Raw genomic sequence first — 12,777 nt, forward strand, 5'->3', positions numbered from 1 at the left:
CTCTTTTAAGCAAACATGTGTCCATGGACCAGAAGCAAATGGCGACACTTTCTCGTAAGCGTAGAAAAATTCACATGTGGGCCCCACACCGAATCTGGCCAACCGGTCCCAGTGCGGACGGTAATCTCGCCCGGAGAGGCCACCGTCGCCTGGTCGGTCCGTACGTGGACCGTTCGACCCTAAAAGCTGGAACCGCGGCCGGGTCGGGACCGCCGGTGGTCCCCCGAGCGCTGTCCAAATTGTCCCAAAAAGAGGCCGTACTCGCGTCTCCTGTGATCCTCCCGTCACTCTCACTTTCCCACTCTCTCTCTCTCTCTCTCTAGTTGCAGTTCAGTCAGCTCCACGTCACCTCCCCTCTCTCTCTCTCTTTCGGGGTTTCTGGTTTTCGCTTTAGTTGAGTTCTTACTCCACAGCTACTCCTCGGCGGCGACGTGGAGTCGATTGTCTGCAATCGCTTGCGGTGATTGTCGGTGAGATCGCGCCATCCGCTTCCTACGGCGACGTATTATTAAATTCGGAACCGGGCTTCTCCTCATTCTCCGGATCGCGATCTCTTCTTCTCCTCCTCCTCCTCGCTTCCCCCGAGCTCCATGCTTCCCGCTCCTCCCACTACCGCCGCCGCCGCCGCCGCCGCCGCCGCCTGATCGATCCCGTAAGTTCCCGCAGCTCCCTCTCTAGATGCTCGCGTTGACCTCGCACGGTCTCCGGTCCCACGTGTAGTGTTTAGAGTGTCGCGAGAGGATTCGCATTGGCTGCCCGGAGGCCGTGCTTTGCGACGCGGTGCGGTCGGGACGATGATTGATGTCTGTGTTTTTCTTTTTCTTTTTCTTTTTTTTTTTTTTTTGGTTTTGGAAGTCGCGTTTACGATTGACTTTGTCGTTGCATGCGACCGTTACGGCGCTGTCTAAAGTCAACCTTGTTAGTCGCGGCGCTCGGATTTTTTTTTGAATTTGGAGCTCCGGTGGAACTCGTCCTTCGCTCGGTTCTGCATCTCGATGTTTGATTCATACGGTTTGGCCGGAGGTGCCTGATTCAGAAACTTTTATTGCTGCAAATCGGTTCATCCCGGCCTGACTGGTACACATAATGTGCGTGTAGTATGGCTTCAAATTTCAGCTTCTTCATGCTCAACTTAATGTTAAATTCTACATGTGGTTCTATCTCATCTAATTCGGCATTTTCGGCTCCCTGTTCTATTTCCTGTCCGTTTCTATCCCGCATCGATTGCTAGCTTCCTTAATAGCAAGTTAAGCTTTTAGGCTGGAATGTCTTTGCTGTTGAGTCAAGGAGTTCCGCGATTATGAAAACTCGAGATGCTCTGGCTTGGTACCTGACGTGAATTCTACGATGGGCAAGGAGGTTCTGCTGTAATCAGTTGAGCGTCCATTTCCAATTTAAGTAGTTTCTTTTTTACCCTTTGATGAAGTACAAAGTTTCGTTCTGATGCTTTTTTGACCAATTTACCATCACAACCCTTGCTTCGGTATGTACATGGTCGAGAGCGGGACATAATGGTGTCCCAATGCGATACTGTATAATTAATTCCTATGTGCAGACAGACGCTGAAATGAACATTTGACGACAATTTATAACAAGGGTATTTTACATATTAAAATGCCCCATAATGTTCAATCGAGGATGAATTGATGCATAAGAATCTATAGTGCACAAATGCAAAAGCCTTTTTTTTCCTATTGTTCTGAACTTTATTTGAAGTGATTTTAGTATTTAGCAATTCATCCGTGCCTTTTTTCTATCTTCTTTTTAGGCAATGCATTGTTTACGACGCATAATTCTATGTGGTTGCTTTAAGTATTTCGTTTGACAGATCCGTGATATACTTTCACATGAAGCTGTGAATTGTCGTTGGTTGCACACAACAAGCTAGAGACTTTATGTCTGATTCAGCTGTATTTCCTGGATTAGAATTGACTGATTGTAGCTTCTGACTTCATGCAGATTTTTTTCTTCTTTTTGCACTTGCCTTTACACATAACTTGTCTTGTTTGATGTGCTTTCAGATATACATTTTTGTGAAGTGATGGATCATAAAGCATGGCTTTGGAAAAAGAAATCTGCAGAGAAGACCATTGCAAATGATAAAGTCGAGCTTCCCCTAAAGGCAAACGAGGAGCAGCAGGTAATTGTTGTAATTTCCTGATGATGTTATTTGCACCCCCCTATGGCTAGTCACATAATGAGCAATGGACCCTTTTTTCAAACGGAGGTTTGCTTGGTGCAATCCTAAGGAGGCAGGGATGGGGTATTCATGTCTAATGGGTACTTAAAGCAGAGTGGAGGCAACTGTCGAGACCATCTTTCATATCTTGCCCCTCACGATGTGAGAAACTTACAATAAAAAATAGTTGGCCAAACTACACAAAATAGAAGTCTGGGTACATTGTCATTTTTTTGGTTTGTTTGCGTACAGAATTCTGTATCACATGCATCTGAGTTGTCAGATTCTTATTTTTTAATGAGATAAGGGGTGGCAATGCTTGATAATATCGCCATTAAGGTTATTTACAAGTTTAACTGCTTTCTAGTGTTCATCATTTAATCAAGTGAATGACCTGCGTCTCGTGTACGACTACAGCTTGGTAGTCCCACTAAACAAAGACCTCCTTACCTGCTGCTTTACTCTAAACTTTTAAGTCCGGCTTCTAAATGAAAGGGAAAAGGGTCAGCAATTGGTTTGTGAATGACGATGAACTTGTACAGGACAGACCAGAAAGTTGTGTTCTTCTTCAGGAACCGCATCTTGAGGAAATTGCATAAACGATCTGTTAATCTGTTGTGCAAGGTCTTCCTTCAATGGAAAAATGTTATAACCTTAGGAGAACATACAGCATGTCTTTTATATAGGTGCAAACCATGCTGGAAATCACTTTCCAGATATAACTCAACAATAAGTGGATGAGTATAATCAAACTCATAGCTATATAGCATGCATCTGAAAGTGAATTTTACGCAGAGATAGACAAGTAATTTGTTGTAGTGTGATCTCTGTGAATTGTTGAAGCCCTCAGACAGTAGTTTTAAACTTAGTAGCTGCTCCCCCTGCCCCTCCTCTCTCTCTCTCTCTCTCTCTCTCTCTCTCACACACACACACACACACACATGTATAGGTCTGTGGTACAATTGTGGGTGCATATGCTAGATGTGTGTAAATTATATATCCTTGATCAATGCGTGAAAATTAATTTCACCCGACAGGTAGAGGCAGCTTCAACTGATAAAGCAGAGTTGGAGAAAGAATTGAAACATTTGACTGATAAGCTTTCTTATGTTCTTTCCGAATGTAATACCAAAGATGAGCTTGTAAAGAAACATGAAAAGATGGCCCAAGAAACTATTGCAGGTAATTCCTTTCCCTTCTCGACTATTTTATATGACAGAATATCTGCTTGGATATTTCTATTCCTCCTGTTCATTTTTAACTCTCCACTTACAATCTACTCATTGTTAAATTCATTATCTGAATAGGATGGGAGCAAATGGAAACTGAAGTGGTTTCTCTAAAAAATAGCCTAGAGGAATCGTTGAAGGAGAGACTAGCTGCTGAAGAGAGACTCACACATCTTGATGCGGCTCTGAAAGAATGTATGCGGCAACTGCATTTTGTCAGAGAAGAGCAGGAGAAAAGAATTCACGATGCTGTTATGAAGACATCAAAGGAGTTTGAAAAGTCCCAAGTAGTTTTGGAGGGGAAATTAGAAGAAACAAATAAAAGGCTTGCCAAGATGGGCATTGAGAATACTCATTTCAGTAAATCTCTAGCATCCAAGGAAAAATTGGTTGAAGACTTAAATAAACAGCGAAAGCGGGCTGAGGTAGATATTGGTAGCCTAATGGCTAGATTTGAATCCACTGAGAAAGATAATGCTTCTCTCAAATATGAGGTCCGTGTTCTTGAGAAGGAGCTTGAGATTCGGAATGAGGAGAGAGAGTTCAACCGTAGGACAGCTGATGTGTCTCACAAGCAACACCTAGAGAGTGTGAAGAAAATCGCGAAGTTAGAATCAGAATGTCAGAGGTTGCGTCTATTAGTTCGAAAAAGGTTACCGGGACCGGCAGCCGTAGCTAAAATGAAAAATGAAGTTGACATGCTTGGAAGGGATTCAGCCCTGACGAGGAAAATAAATACTGGGCAAATAGGTTCCATGTCTGACTTTGCGGTTGAGAATTATCCTGAGACACCTAGTAGGAGAATCAGCATTCTCACAGAGCAGTTAATTGTCATGGAGGAAGAGAGCAAAGCTCTCAAAGAAGCTCTAAGTAAGAAAGAAAGGGAACTCCATATCTCTAGGGTCCTGAATGCTCACACGGGCTCCAAATTATCGCAGATTGATTCGCAGGTTGAAGGAACACTACAAGGTCAGAAGGGTGTGGAGGTGACAAGGACCATTCATTTGTCACATGAACCATCTCTGGCATCAGTATCTGATATTGGCAGTGATGATAAAGTAAGTTGTGCTGAATCATGGGCAACAGCTCTAATTTCAGAGTTGGAGAATTTCCGTAATGAGAAACAGAGGCGGTCCTTATCCTCCAAAACAATTGGAGCTTCCGACATCAGCTTAATGGACGACTTTGTTGAAATGGAGAAGTTAGCTATTGTCTCTGCAGATGATACATCAAAAAATTATGACACACTTTCTCGGCAAGCTAGTGCACTTGCTCACTCCCCAGAGACAAATGGTAAATCTGGCTTCTGTCCGGTAGACCATGAAGCCAATTCCAATGGTACAATCCTCTTTGATGTCCCTGAATGGCTTCAAAAGATATTGAAAGTGATTCTGGAGCAACATCATTCCACTGGAAGACACCTGGGTGAAATACTCGAGCATGTTAGAATTGCTTTGGCACATGTGCTTCGTCAAAACCCCGGAAAGTTTGGAGATACAAAGGAAAGGGCAAGTAGCAATGAGAATAACTTATCTAAGCCTCCTCATAGTTCTTCGAGGTTGGGGTTATCTCATAAAATTGTTCGCCCTGATTTGTCGTCAATGGAAAAGAGCAATCAGAAAGTAAAGCCAGATTTGAGCAAATCAATGTCTAGAATAATTGAGCTTATGGAGAGTATTAGTCTTCCTCATCAAAACTACGAGGATCCAGATATTTCTTTGAAGAAAGAAAGGAATATTTCTTCTAATAAGAGTTCAGAAACACCCACAGGCTACATGGTTCGTGTTTTTCAATGGAAAACTTCTGAACTCGCTGATGTCTTAGAGCACTTTCTCCGTACATGTTATGATCTTTTGAATGAAAAAGCTGATGTCTCTAATTTTTTTAAAGAATTAGCTTCAGCTTTGGAATGGGTTCTGAACCATTGTTTTTCCCTTCAAGATGTTTCAAGCATGAGGGAAGAGATTATGCAAAATATAGATTGGGATGAATCGCGAAGTGAAGGTGAAGTAGAAGCAGGAATTATATGTCAGCTATCCGATGCCGATAAATTGCATAATCCCATCAAACAACTCTGTATCTCTAGTAAATTTGCAAGTGGCGGTGACAATATGGCTCAGCTGGGAGAACTCCAATCTGATCAGAAAGAAGAAGAAACAAAATTGGAGGAAAACCTGGAAAACAGAGACTATGCAAAGGAAGGATTGGAAGGTCAGCTTCAGTCTGCTATTGGTGAAAATAAATCTTTGATAAATCAACTTGAAGCATCCAAAGAAACTATTGAGAGCGTGCATATGGAAGTGAACGGCTTAAAAGAATCAAAGGGTTTGGTTGAGGACCAGATTGTAAATCACAAGTTGAGTTATGAAGATCTTGATAGACAGCTTGCCATGGCCAAAGTTGAAGTAAATGAGGCTCATCAGCAGTTCTCTCCACTAGAAGTGGAACTGGAGAACAAAAGCAGCTGCTGTGATGAACTGGAGGCCACATGTCTTGACTTGCAATTGCAGCTGGAAAGGTAATTATGATTTCTTGCCCCGATGATCATATCCTTGCTTGAATATAGTCTGTAATGGACATTCCTAATTACTTGTATTTCTGAATCTCACGGACATGTCCATGTCATTTCCAGTATGAAGAAGGATGAGAGTCTGAAAAATGATGTCATTCAGGAAGGAAAGCAGCTACGAACTGTAAGTCACCGTCAATTTTTGCTTTCTCAAATCCTGAAAGTAGATACCATTGCCGAATCTTTTTGTCTGGATGTGAAGCAGTCGCTTAAGAGGAACTTTTCGATGGCTTGATAGTTTCTCTTCCATCCTGTCTCATAAGAAGTACACCATCATTACCTAATCGTCCCATGCATTTTTTCAGGGATACACATTTTTTCTTCTTTTTCCTTTTAATCACGCATTCTTTGAATCATTACATTGCACATTAATGAAGTGATTTGGAATAAAAATGGCATTAAGAAGGCTCATTACATTCCCTCTTTTGCAAAAAGTTGTTGAGGATAGACTTCACTTTTCAATGTCCATTCTCATGGTCTGGAACTTTGTTCCTAAGTAATAAAAGTGTAGAATGTTATACAGAGGGAGTCGAACTTGTGATCTAGATATGAACATGAATTGTGATGGAGTTAGGGGCCCTTTATTCTGGAGCAGCATTAAATGATCTTGTATTCTTCTAAAAGCTGTTAGTTCAGAGTAATTGAGGCGAGGAACATTTTCTTTGGGACAAGAAACTCAGATCCTTTGTTAACTGATGCAAGAGTATTTGTTGCAGAACTGGGAGATCGCAGCTGCTTCTGAAAGATTAGCAGAGTGCCAAGAAACCATTTTGAACTTGGGCAAGCAGTTGAAAGCTTTGGCTCCAGCAAAAGATGCTGCTCTTTTTGATAAGATCATCCCTACTCCAACAGATGCAAACTCCAGCGTTGCCACCAATGGCACCATGACAATTATTCAAGAGTCACCCAAGAACAAGAGTATGGCCCGTCGAACTTCTCTGTTGGACAAAATGCTTGCAGAGGATAATGCCGATGTTACGAACCTAGAATCCTCTGACATGAAAGGAGAGAACAACGATTGTTCTATCCTCCCGGGTAGATTGAAGGAGCCTTCAGAAAAGCTTCTCAGTTCGAATGGAACTAAAATGACAGACGACCACGAAGCAGTTGGTTCTTTATCCATCACGCCAGTGAAAAAACGGGGAGTTGGAGTCTGTGGAGAAAGCTTCTGTGGAGAAAGAAGAGAGTTAACAGCAAGAAACCATCTCTTCCATTCGACCATTGAAAACCATGCTAGTCCAGCAGAAAGTTGCTTTCCTCTTTCTCATGACTAACAGAGGAGTAAATAAGAACGCTTTCGCAGAGAGCCACTGGGTTTGTTTGCACTACTTGTGTACATAGCGCAAGCTCCTATAGTTAACACGTGGAAGTTCACACGGTTCTTGAGAAAACGGCTCGTCATTTGTTCTAGTGTAAGCTAAGCTGCCATGGGTTGTATATTCACTTCTCCTCCCAGTTTTGTAGTGATGAATAAATGTCTATTGAGGTGGGTATTTCCTATAAATCAGCGCTTCTTTTTTAACCCTTAAATGCCTAGAGAATTGTCGGAGTGTCACGAAACATATGAAACTTTGTAGATGTGGCTTTTTTATGTGGATCTGCAAAAGCCGTGAGAGCCAAATCTCTTCTCAATTGCGGTTTGACAGAAAGTATCTTCAGATGGCTGAATAAGAGGATAACGATGCATGAGCGAACATCAGCAAATAAATATGTAGTTTGAGGACTCGACTGCCCAAAAAAGAAGTCCAGAAATTGCACAAATTGAAAAAGTTCAAAGGCCTCCCATGTCATTAATTGGGTCACCATCGTCACTGAACTGTAATTTCTAACAAAGGTTGCTACACAATCGCTATGACAAAAAGATGAGCAATTACAACAGATCTTTCTACTCCTAGCAAGATTTGTCATGGTTCTGAGCAAAGTGCCTCTAAATTCATACCAGCCAGCTGTGGGAAACAATCCACTCTAGGAGGAAATGTAGTTGATGTGGCAGCGGCAAAAGACCAAAGTTCAAGAACCTGAGTACTTTTCTCTTCTGTATTGAGGATGGTAATGACAGAACACACTAAATCAAACTATGTGTCAGATGAGTAATCCCTGGCTTTATGCTCACTCTTGATATAGTACGAATTGCGCAATATCGTGAAGTCCAGCCTCTTCGTAACATTTCCCAATCCTATCAACAGAATCATCCCAAGTCCCCTTCACTGAAGCTAAGTCCATTAGAAAAGCAGCTTCATCCAATGCAATCTGTGAGTTCAAAGCAGAAGTCTTTTGGCATATAATTGATGGCAAAGAACAATTCCTAGTTTTATGTATAAGCCAGGACCGCAATTCAACCTTCCGAATAAACATGCGTATACCTATTGATAAAATGGAGATTGACAGATAATCTCAGAAATAGTACCTGCACAGGTGGCTTTCCCTTCATCAGGTCCTCTTCCCTACCCCTTTCTGTGATTTTCTCTTTAATGCGTTCAATTTGCTCATCCTCCCATTCTGCTATTTCAGCAACATCCTGCAAAGAAGTCGAAAAGAATCAACCTACCAGTGGAAGGTGGGAATAGCATGCAGAATGGTATTAAAAGAAGAGCATACCTCATATTTACAACCCAGAGTCCACCATGGCAGTTTTAGAGCCCCTCTTGCAGCGTCTTTGGCTTCGAGGCCACGGCCAACCCTTAGAAAATGAACATAAGGCTTCTCTGAGCAAGTGGTCACCTCTCAAACCATTTAGGAAAGTTTAATGAAGAGAAGTGGTGGAAAGAGATTATTCACGAACTTCAGTAAAAGCACTGCATTGAAAACAAAAGGCCGTGCAAATCCTGGAAAGTTTTCCTTCTTCGTGTAGAACTCTGCAGTGACTAGTGCTGAAACCTTTGACAAATAATTACAGATGAGAAAGCCTTTGGATTTAGCTAAAAAAGTTCTCATAGAAAACTGTAATAGATGATGCTCACATGGTCTCCTTTCTCAAAGTGGTTCATTGCCTTGCGTTCCAGGATATCCGGAAATAAACCAACCTGAAATTGATCTGTTCATCATACCTTTTCACAGAGCTCACTTATAGCAATTAAGCTAATAAGTACCTTTTTGAGGAGATAGATATCACGGCTTGTGATTTTAGACTTAGTGTAATCTCCCTCTTTATAAAGTCTTCCTCTAGCACCAGCTGAAGCATTAAGTAGCTTGCTGGTTGCATCCTGAGAACCAAGGTCGTCATCTTCAAGGAGAACTCTATGAATAAACTGATCTACCTGAACTTTGAAACAAAAGAACAACCATGATTTCTGGAATATGTTATCCACCACCTGCATGTATGTAGCTATAGACAATATATGCACATGAGTGTTTTACGCCTGTGTATTGGTGTATATGCATATAAATTCATATGAGAGAGAGAGAGAGAGAGAGAGAGTGAGACGTAACCTCCGAGTAGAAGCTCAAACAAGAATATGGGCAGTCGCAGCACTTAAATTGGGAAAACTAATATGCCAATAATCTGGCAGATATATGCATGGACCATGCCAACAATCTGGAAGAGAGATATAGACATAATTGGGTTTGCAACAGTTTGCATGTGCGAGTGTGATGCTTGTAAAAACAAATCTAGCTATGCCTATGTCCATATGCTCAACTTACAGTTTTAGCTAATAGGTACACTCCATGCTTGTCAACCTCAACCACCGGCATCTCCATACTGTACACAATACAATATAGTAATGCAACCATAATTATCCATAAAAAGAAAGCATCATCGATATTGGTTTCTCACCCAGATGGAGCTGTAGGCCATCGAAGCAGTGCAGTAGTAGCCCCTATTGCAAGCAAAGTCATAAGTGAAACTGTATTTGCCACTGAGGAAACATAACTCTTTGAGATGTTTCATATATACCTGAGCAACTTTTTGCTAAAGGAATGGCGAGGGGAACCATCCCTTTCCTGTTTCCAGGAGAAATTATTGATTCACCTATGGTAAACAAAATGTGCAGCGAACTTCGTTAGGACTAGATCAGCCACTTCACACAGACAACGAATACCAAGTCATGTCATTAGAAAAATGTATTATTTAAAGAGATATTTTCAGTAAAAGATATTTCTTTTAGCTAATGTCATCGATAGTCCTATAAGGTACATTGGTCAAATATAAGTGCAAATTTTATTAGCTTTCAAACTGCTTCATATGTCAGAAGTCATGCAAACAGTAAATTATTATGTGGTACTTGAGATGAAGATAATCCCTTAGGAGCCTAAAAAAACTTAACTGCAAGAAACTCTATAATTAAAATCCAAATTATAATTGGACGTCAACAGGAACTTCAGGAAGTAACAAGGACATGTTTGTCGGGATGAGTTCTTAGCCAGCTGGATTACTAGCCAAAGAGGGTTGCCAGTTAGGTAGGCACTCTAAAATTCAGCAATTCATCTTCTGCTGGTAAGGTGTTCTTCATATACTATGTTATCTTCTGCCATGTCTGTCAACTTTCCTAACCTAAAAGTAATGAAGTAAATCCTTATGGCCTACAATACACAATCAACAAGACAATTGCCCCGTTTAAATAAGTCAAGCCCTTTTTCCCTGGATCTATAGGTTTGTGCAGATTGTGCTTAGTCTGATCCCACCATTCTGGCCTGCTCCATTGTTAGTCATCCAAAAAAATTATCCGTCTCCAGATGAATGCCCCTCTTTTTTTCTGGTATGCCACAAAGTCTTCATTTCAGAGACAAACTAGAAAATGACAGCCCAAGCTAACTTAACTGCTCTATAACTTTCTCTTAGCACACAAGACATGGTGCTGTTGGTGGCTTTGGCTTCAGATATTCTCAATATGCTGATAGCCTATGTCAGGTAGTCACAAGTAAGATAGATGTGTAACTAACCACTAAAACTAAGCCAAGGCCCGGCAATGGAGCTACCTTAACTGCCCGTATAACTTTCTCTGAATAAATCACCTTAGAAGGGAAGAAACCAAATAAACATATATAAGTTCATTCACCTTGAGGTTTTCCTTACTTCGTATAGCAGTGTTGTTGCTGACAAACTAATGCATATCAACATATTTCCAAAGCGGCCATGTTTCAGAAAGAAATCTTCATATTCCTAAAGCATATGTAACAAGTTCCTTCGGGACACTAGCATTCTCCTCATTTTATTGAAGATTTAACTTATATACTTAGGTCAATTAATTTATTCTTCATACATCAAAGTGTGCATACAACACTTAATAGTAAATCCATTTGAAAATTTCAGGCCACCAAAAATGTAAAAGCTGAAAAGTTCTTACCATAAAATCAATGCATGATACAAAAATAATGAAACTGGATTTTGTAAAATAAAATAGATACAAACGGCAAGCTTACCACAAAAGTTTGATGCCTACAAACTTTCATAAAGAATGCTAGTACTATACTAGAGATGTGACTTAGAAATTTCGGAAATTTGCGAAAGGTCTTTCGGTACGTACCCTATGAGCTTAGAGTGGGATAGAATACAAGTTTACTTATAAAATTGACTGCATAAAAGCATCTTGATGAAGTCATAGGCTAAATGTATATGAAACACAAATCAACACTCAAAACCAAATATTACAGCTCGATTCCGAACTGAACCAGCTGTAAGCTTCAGTTCGTTTTATGTTCACAACAAGAAATCCCGAGCAAGCCATACTGCATAATGTCTGCTCTGATGCTAAAAACACAAATCTTGTCGACCAACAACAACGACGCGATCACGACTCACAGGTAGTCAAAAGCCCGAATCTTTATCCAATCCCCGTTAGTTTAGCTGACTCGTATTGAAAAGGGATAAATGCAGTCTCAAGAAGAGAGACCTTTCACTCCAGAGATCCAAAATGACCCAACTCACCACTGCACTCGATCCAATTCAATTCGTCGCATACAACAGTCAAGAAAACAATAGAAAGCAAGAACCCTAAATTGCATTTGAGCCGCATTACGGGTTCACTGACCTCTCTCCTCGAGAATTTGCAGCAGGTCAGGCAACAGCTTGGGAGGCCGAATCGCAGCCACGTCTCTGATGAAGCCCATGTGATCTGAGCGACCGCAACAACATCCGAACTTTACTTAAGCAACGAATCGCATCACGACGCACTGAATCGGAACGACCGAGAACGAACGAAACGGAACAACTCTACGAAACCACACTGACGCCAGCACACGAGTTACGAACCGGCATAGGCGGCTGGAATGGGCGCTGCGTCGTCTGAAGCTGGAGAAGAAACGGAGGAGAAGCGGCGGCGGAGCACCGATGCTCCGCCGCCGCGGAGGAGGAGCGGCAGAGGGCGGCGGCGGGAGGCGGCGCGTGAAGCTCTGCACAGCATTTTTTTCGGCTAGTGTTCTTTGTTGCTGGTGGGGCTTGTTTTGGAGAGCTTTTCAGGTGGGTTCGGTCGGTAATTTACATGTTTCGGATTAGACCCTTCAGAAGTTTCGAGGTTTCAATTAAGCCCTCCAGAATTATTTGTGAAAGAATTTACAAGTACCAGAAATAATCCATTTCTAATGCTGATGCGAGTGTTTTGTCGGAATTTCTCCCATCATGAAATACCTTCGACTGAAAGTCGTTCTTTAGCTTTTAATGGGAAGAGATAGGTTCCGTAGTGACTCCGAACAGAAAATATTCCGGGGATAAAAAATAACTATAAACCTTTACTCCATATTTTGAACCTAACTGTATGTACAAATTATGTCAGAATTTAATTGACGGTAGAGTTTGAAAGTATAGCCACTTCCACGATAACACACGTAAACAAACTGTGTTGGAATTAAATTGACAACAAAGT

The 12,777-nt window shown here is 41.4% G+C and overlaps 2 protein-coding genes across 2 annotated transcripts; one reads left to right on the top strand and one right to left on the bottom strand.

Moving 5' to 3' along the window:
- Positions 1 to 382: 382 nt before the first annotated feature.
- Positions 383 to 7,507, top strand: LOC104457296 (filament-like plant protein 7). The gene is given in 7 exon segments (XM_039311600.1): positions 383 to 652; positions 2,022 to 2,140; positions 3,217 to 3,361; positions 3,487 to 5,926; positions 6,041 to 6,101; positions 6,694 to 7,128; positions 7,131 to 7,507. Coding segments are annotated over 6 exon segments (3,252 nt in total). The 5' UTR covers positions 383 to 652; positions 2,022 to 2,041; the 3' UTR covers positions 7,203 to 7,507.
- Positions 7,508 to 7,729: 222 nt separating this feature from the next.
- On the bottom strand, positions 7,730 to 12,354 carry LOC104457120 (protein IN CHLOROPLAST ATPASE BIOGENESIS, chloroplastic). Its single transcript, XM_010072061.3, has 11 exons — positions 12,168 to 12,354; positions 11,947 to 12,030; positions 9,873 to 9,947; positions 9,753 to 9,795; positions 9,620 to 9,677; positions 9,067 to 9,234; positions 8,938 to 9,000; positions 8,760 to 8,854; positions 8,576 to 8,657; positions 8,385 to 8,495; positions 7,730 to 8,227 (listed from the first exon to the last, which is right to left on the bottom strand). The coding sequence occupies exons 1-11, from the start codon at positions 12,316 to 12,318 to the stop codon at positions 8,087 to 8,089; spliced, it is 1,071 nt and encodes a 356-aa protein (XP_010070363.2). The 5' UTR covers positions 12,319 to 12,354; the 3' UTR covers positions 7,730 to 8,086.
- Between the last annotated feature and the right edge of the window lie 423 nt (positions 12,355 to 12,777).

The sequence above is a fragment of the Eucalyptus grandis genome, chromosome 1 (genome assembly GCF_016545825.1).
Source record: "Eucalyptus grandis isolate ANBG69807.140 chromosome 1, ASM1654582v1, whole genome shotgun sequence".
NCBI classification, from domain to species: domain Eukaryota; kingdom Viridiplantae; phylum Streptophyta; class Magnoliopsida; order Myrtales; family Myrtaceae; genus Eucalyptus; species Eucalyptus grandis.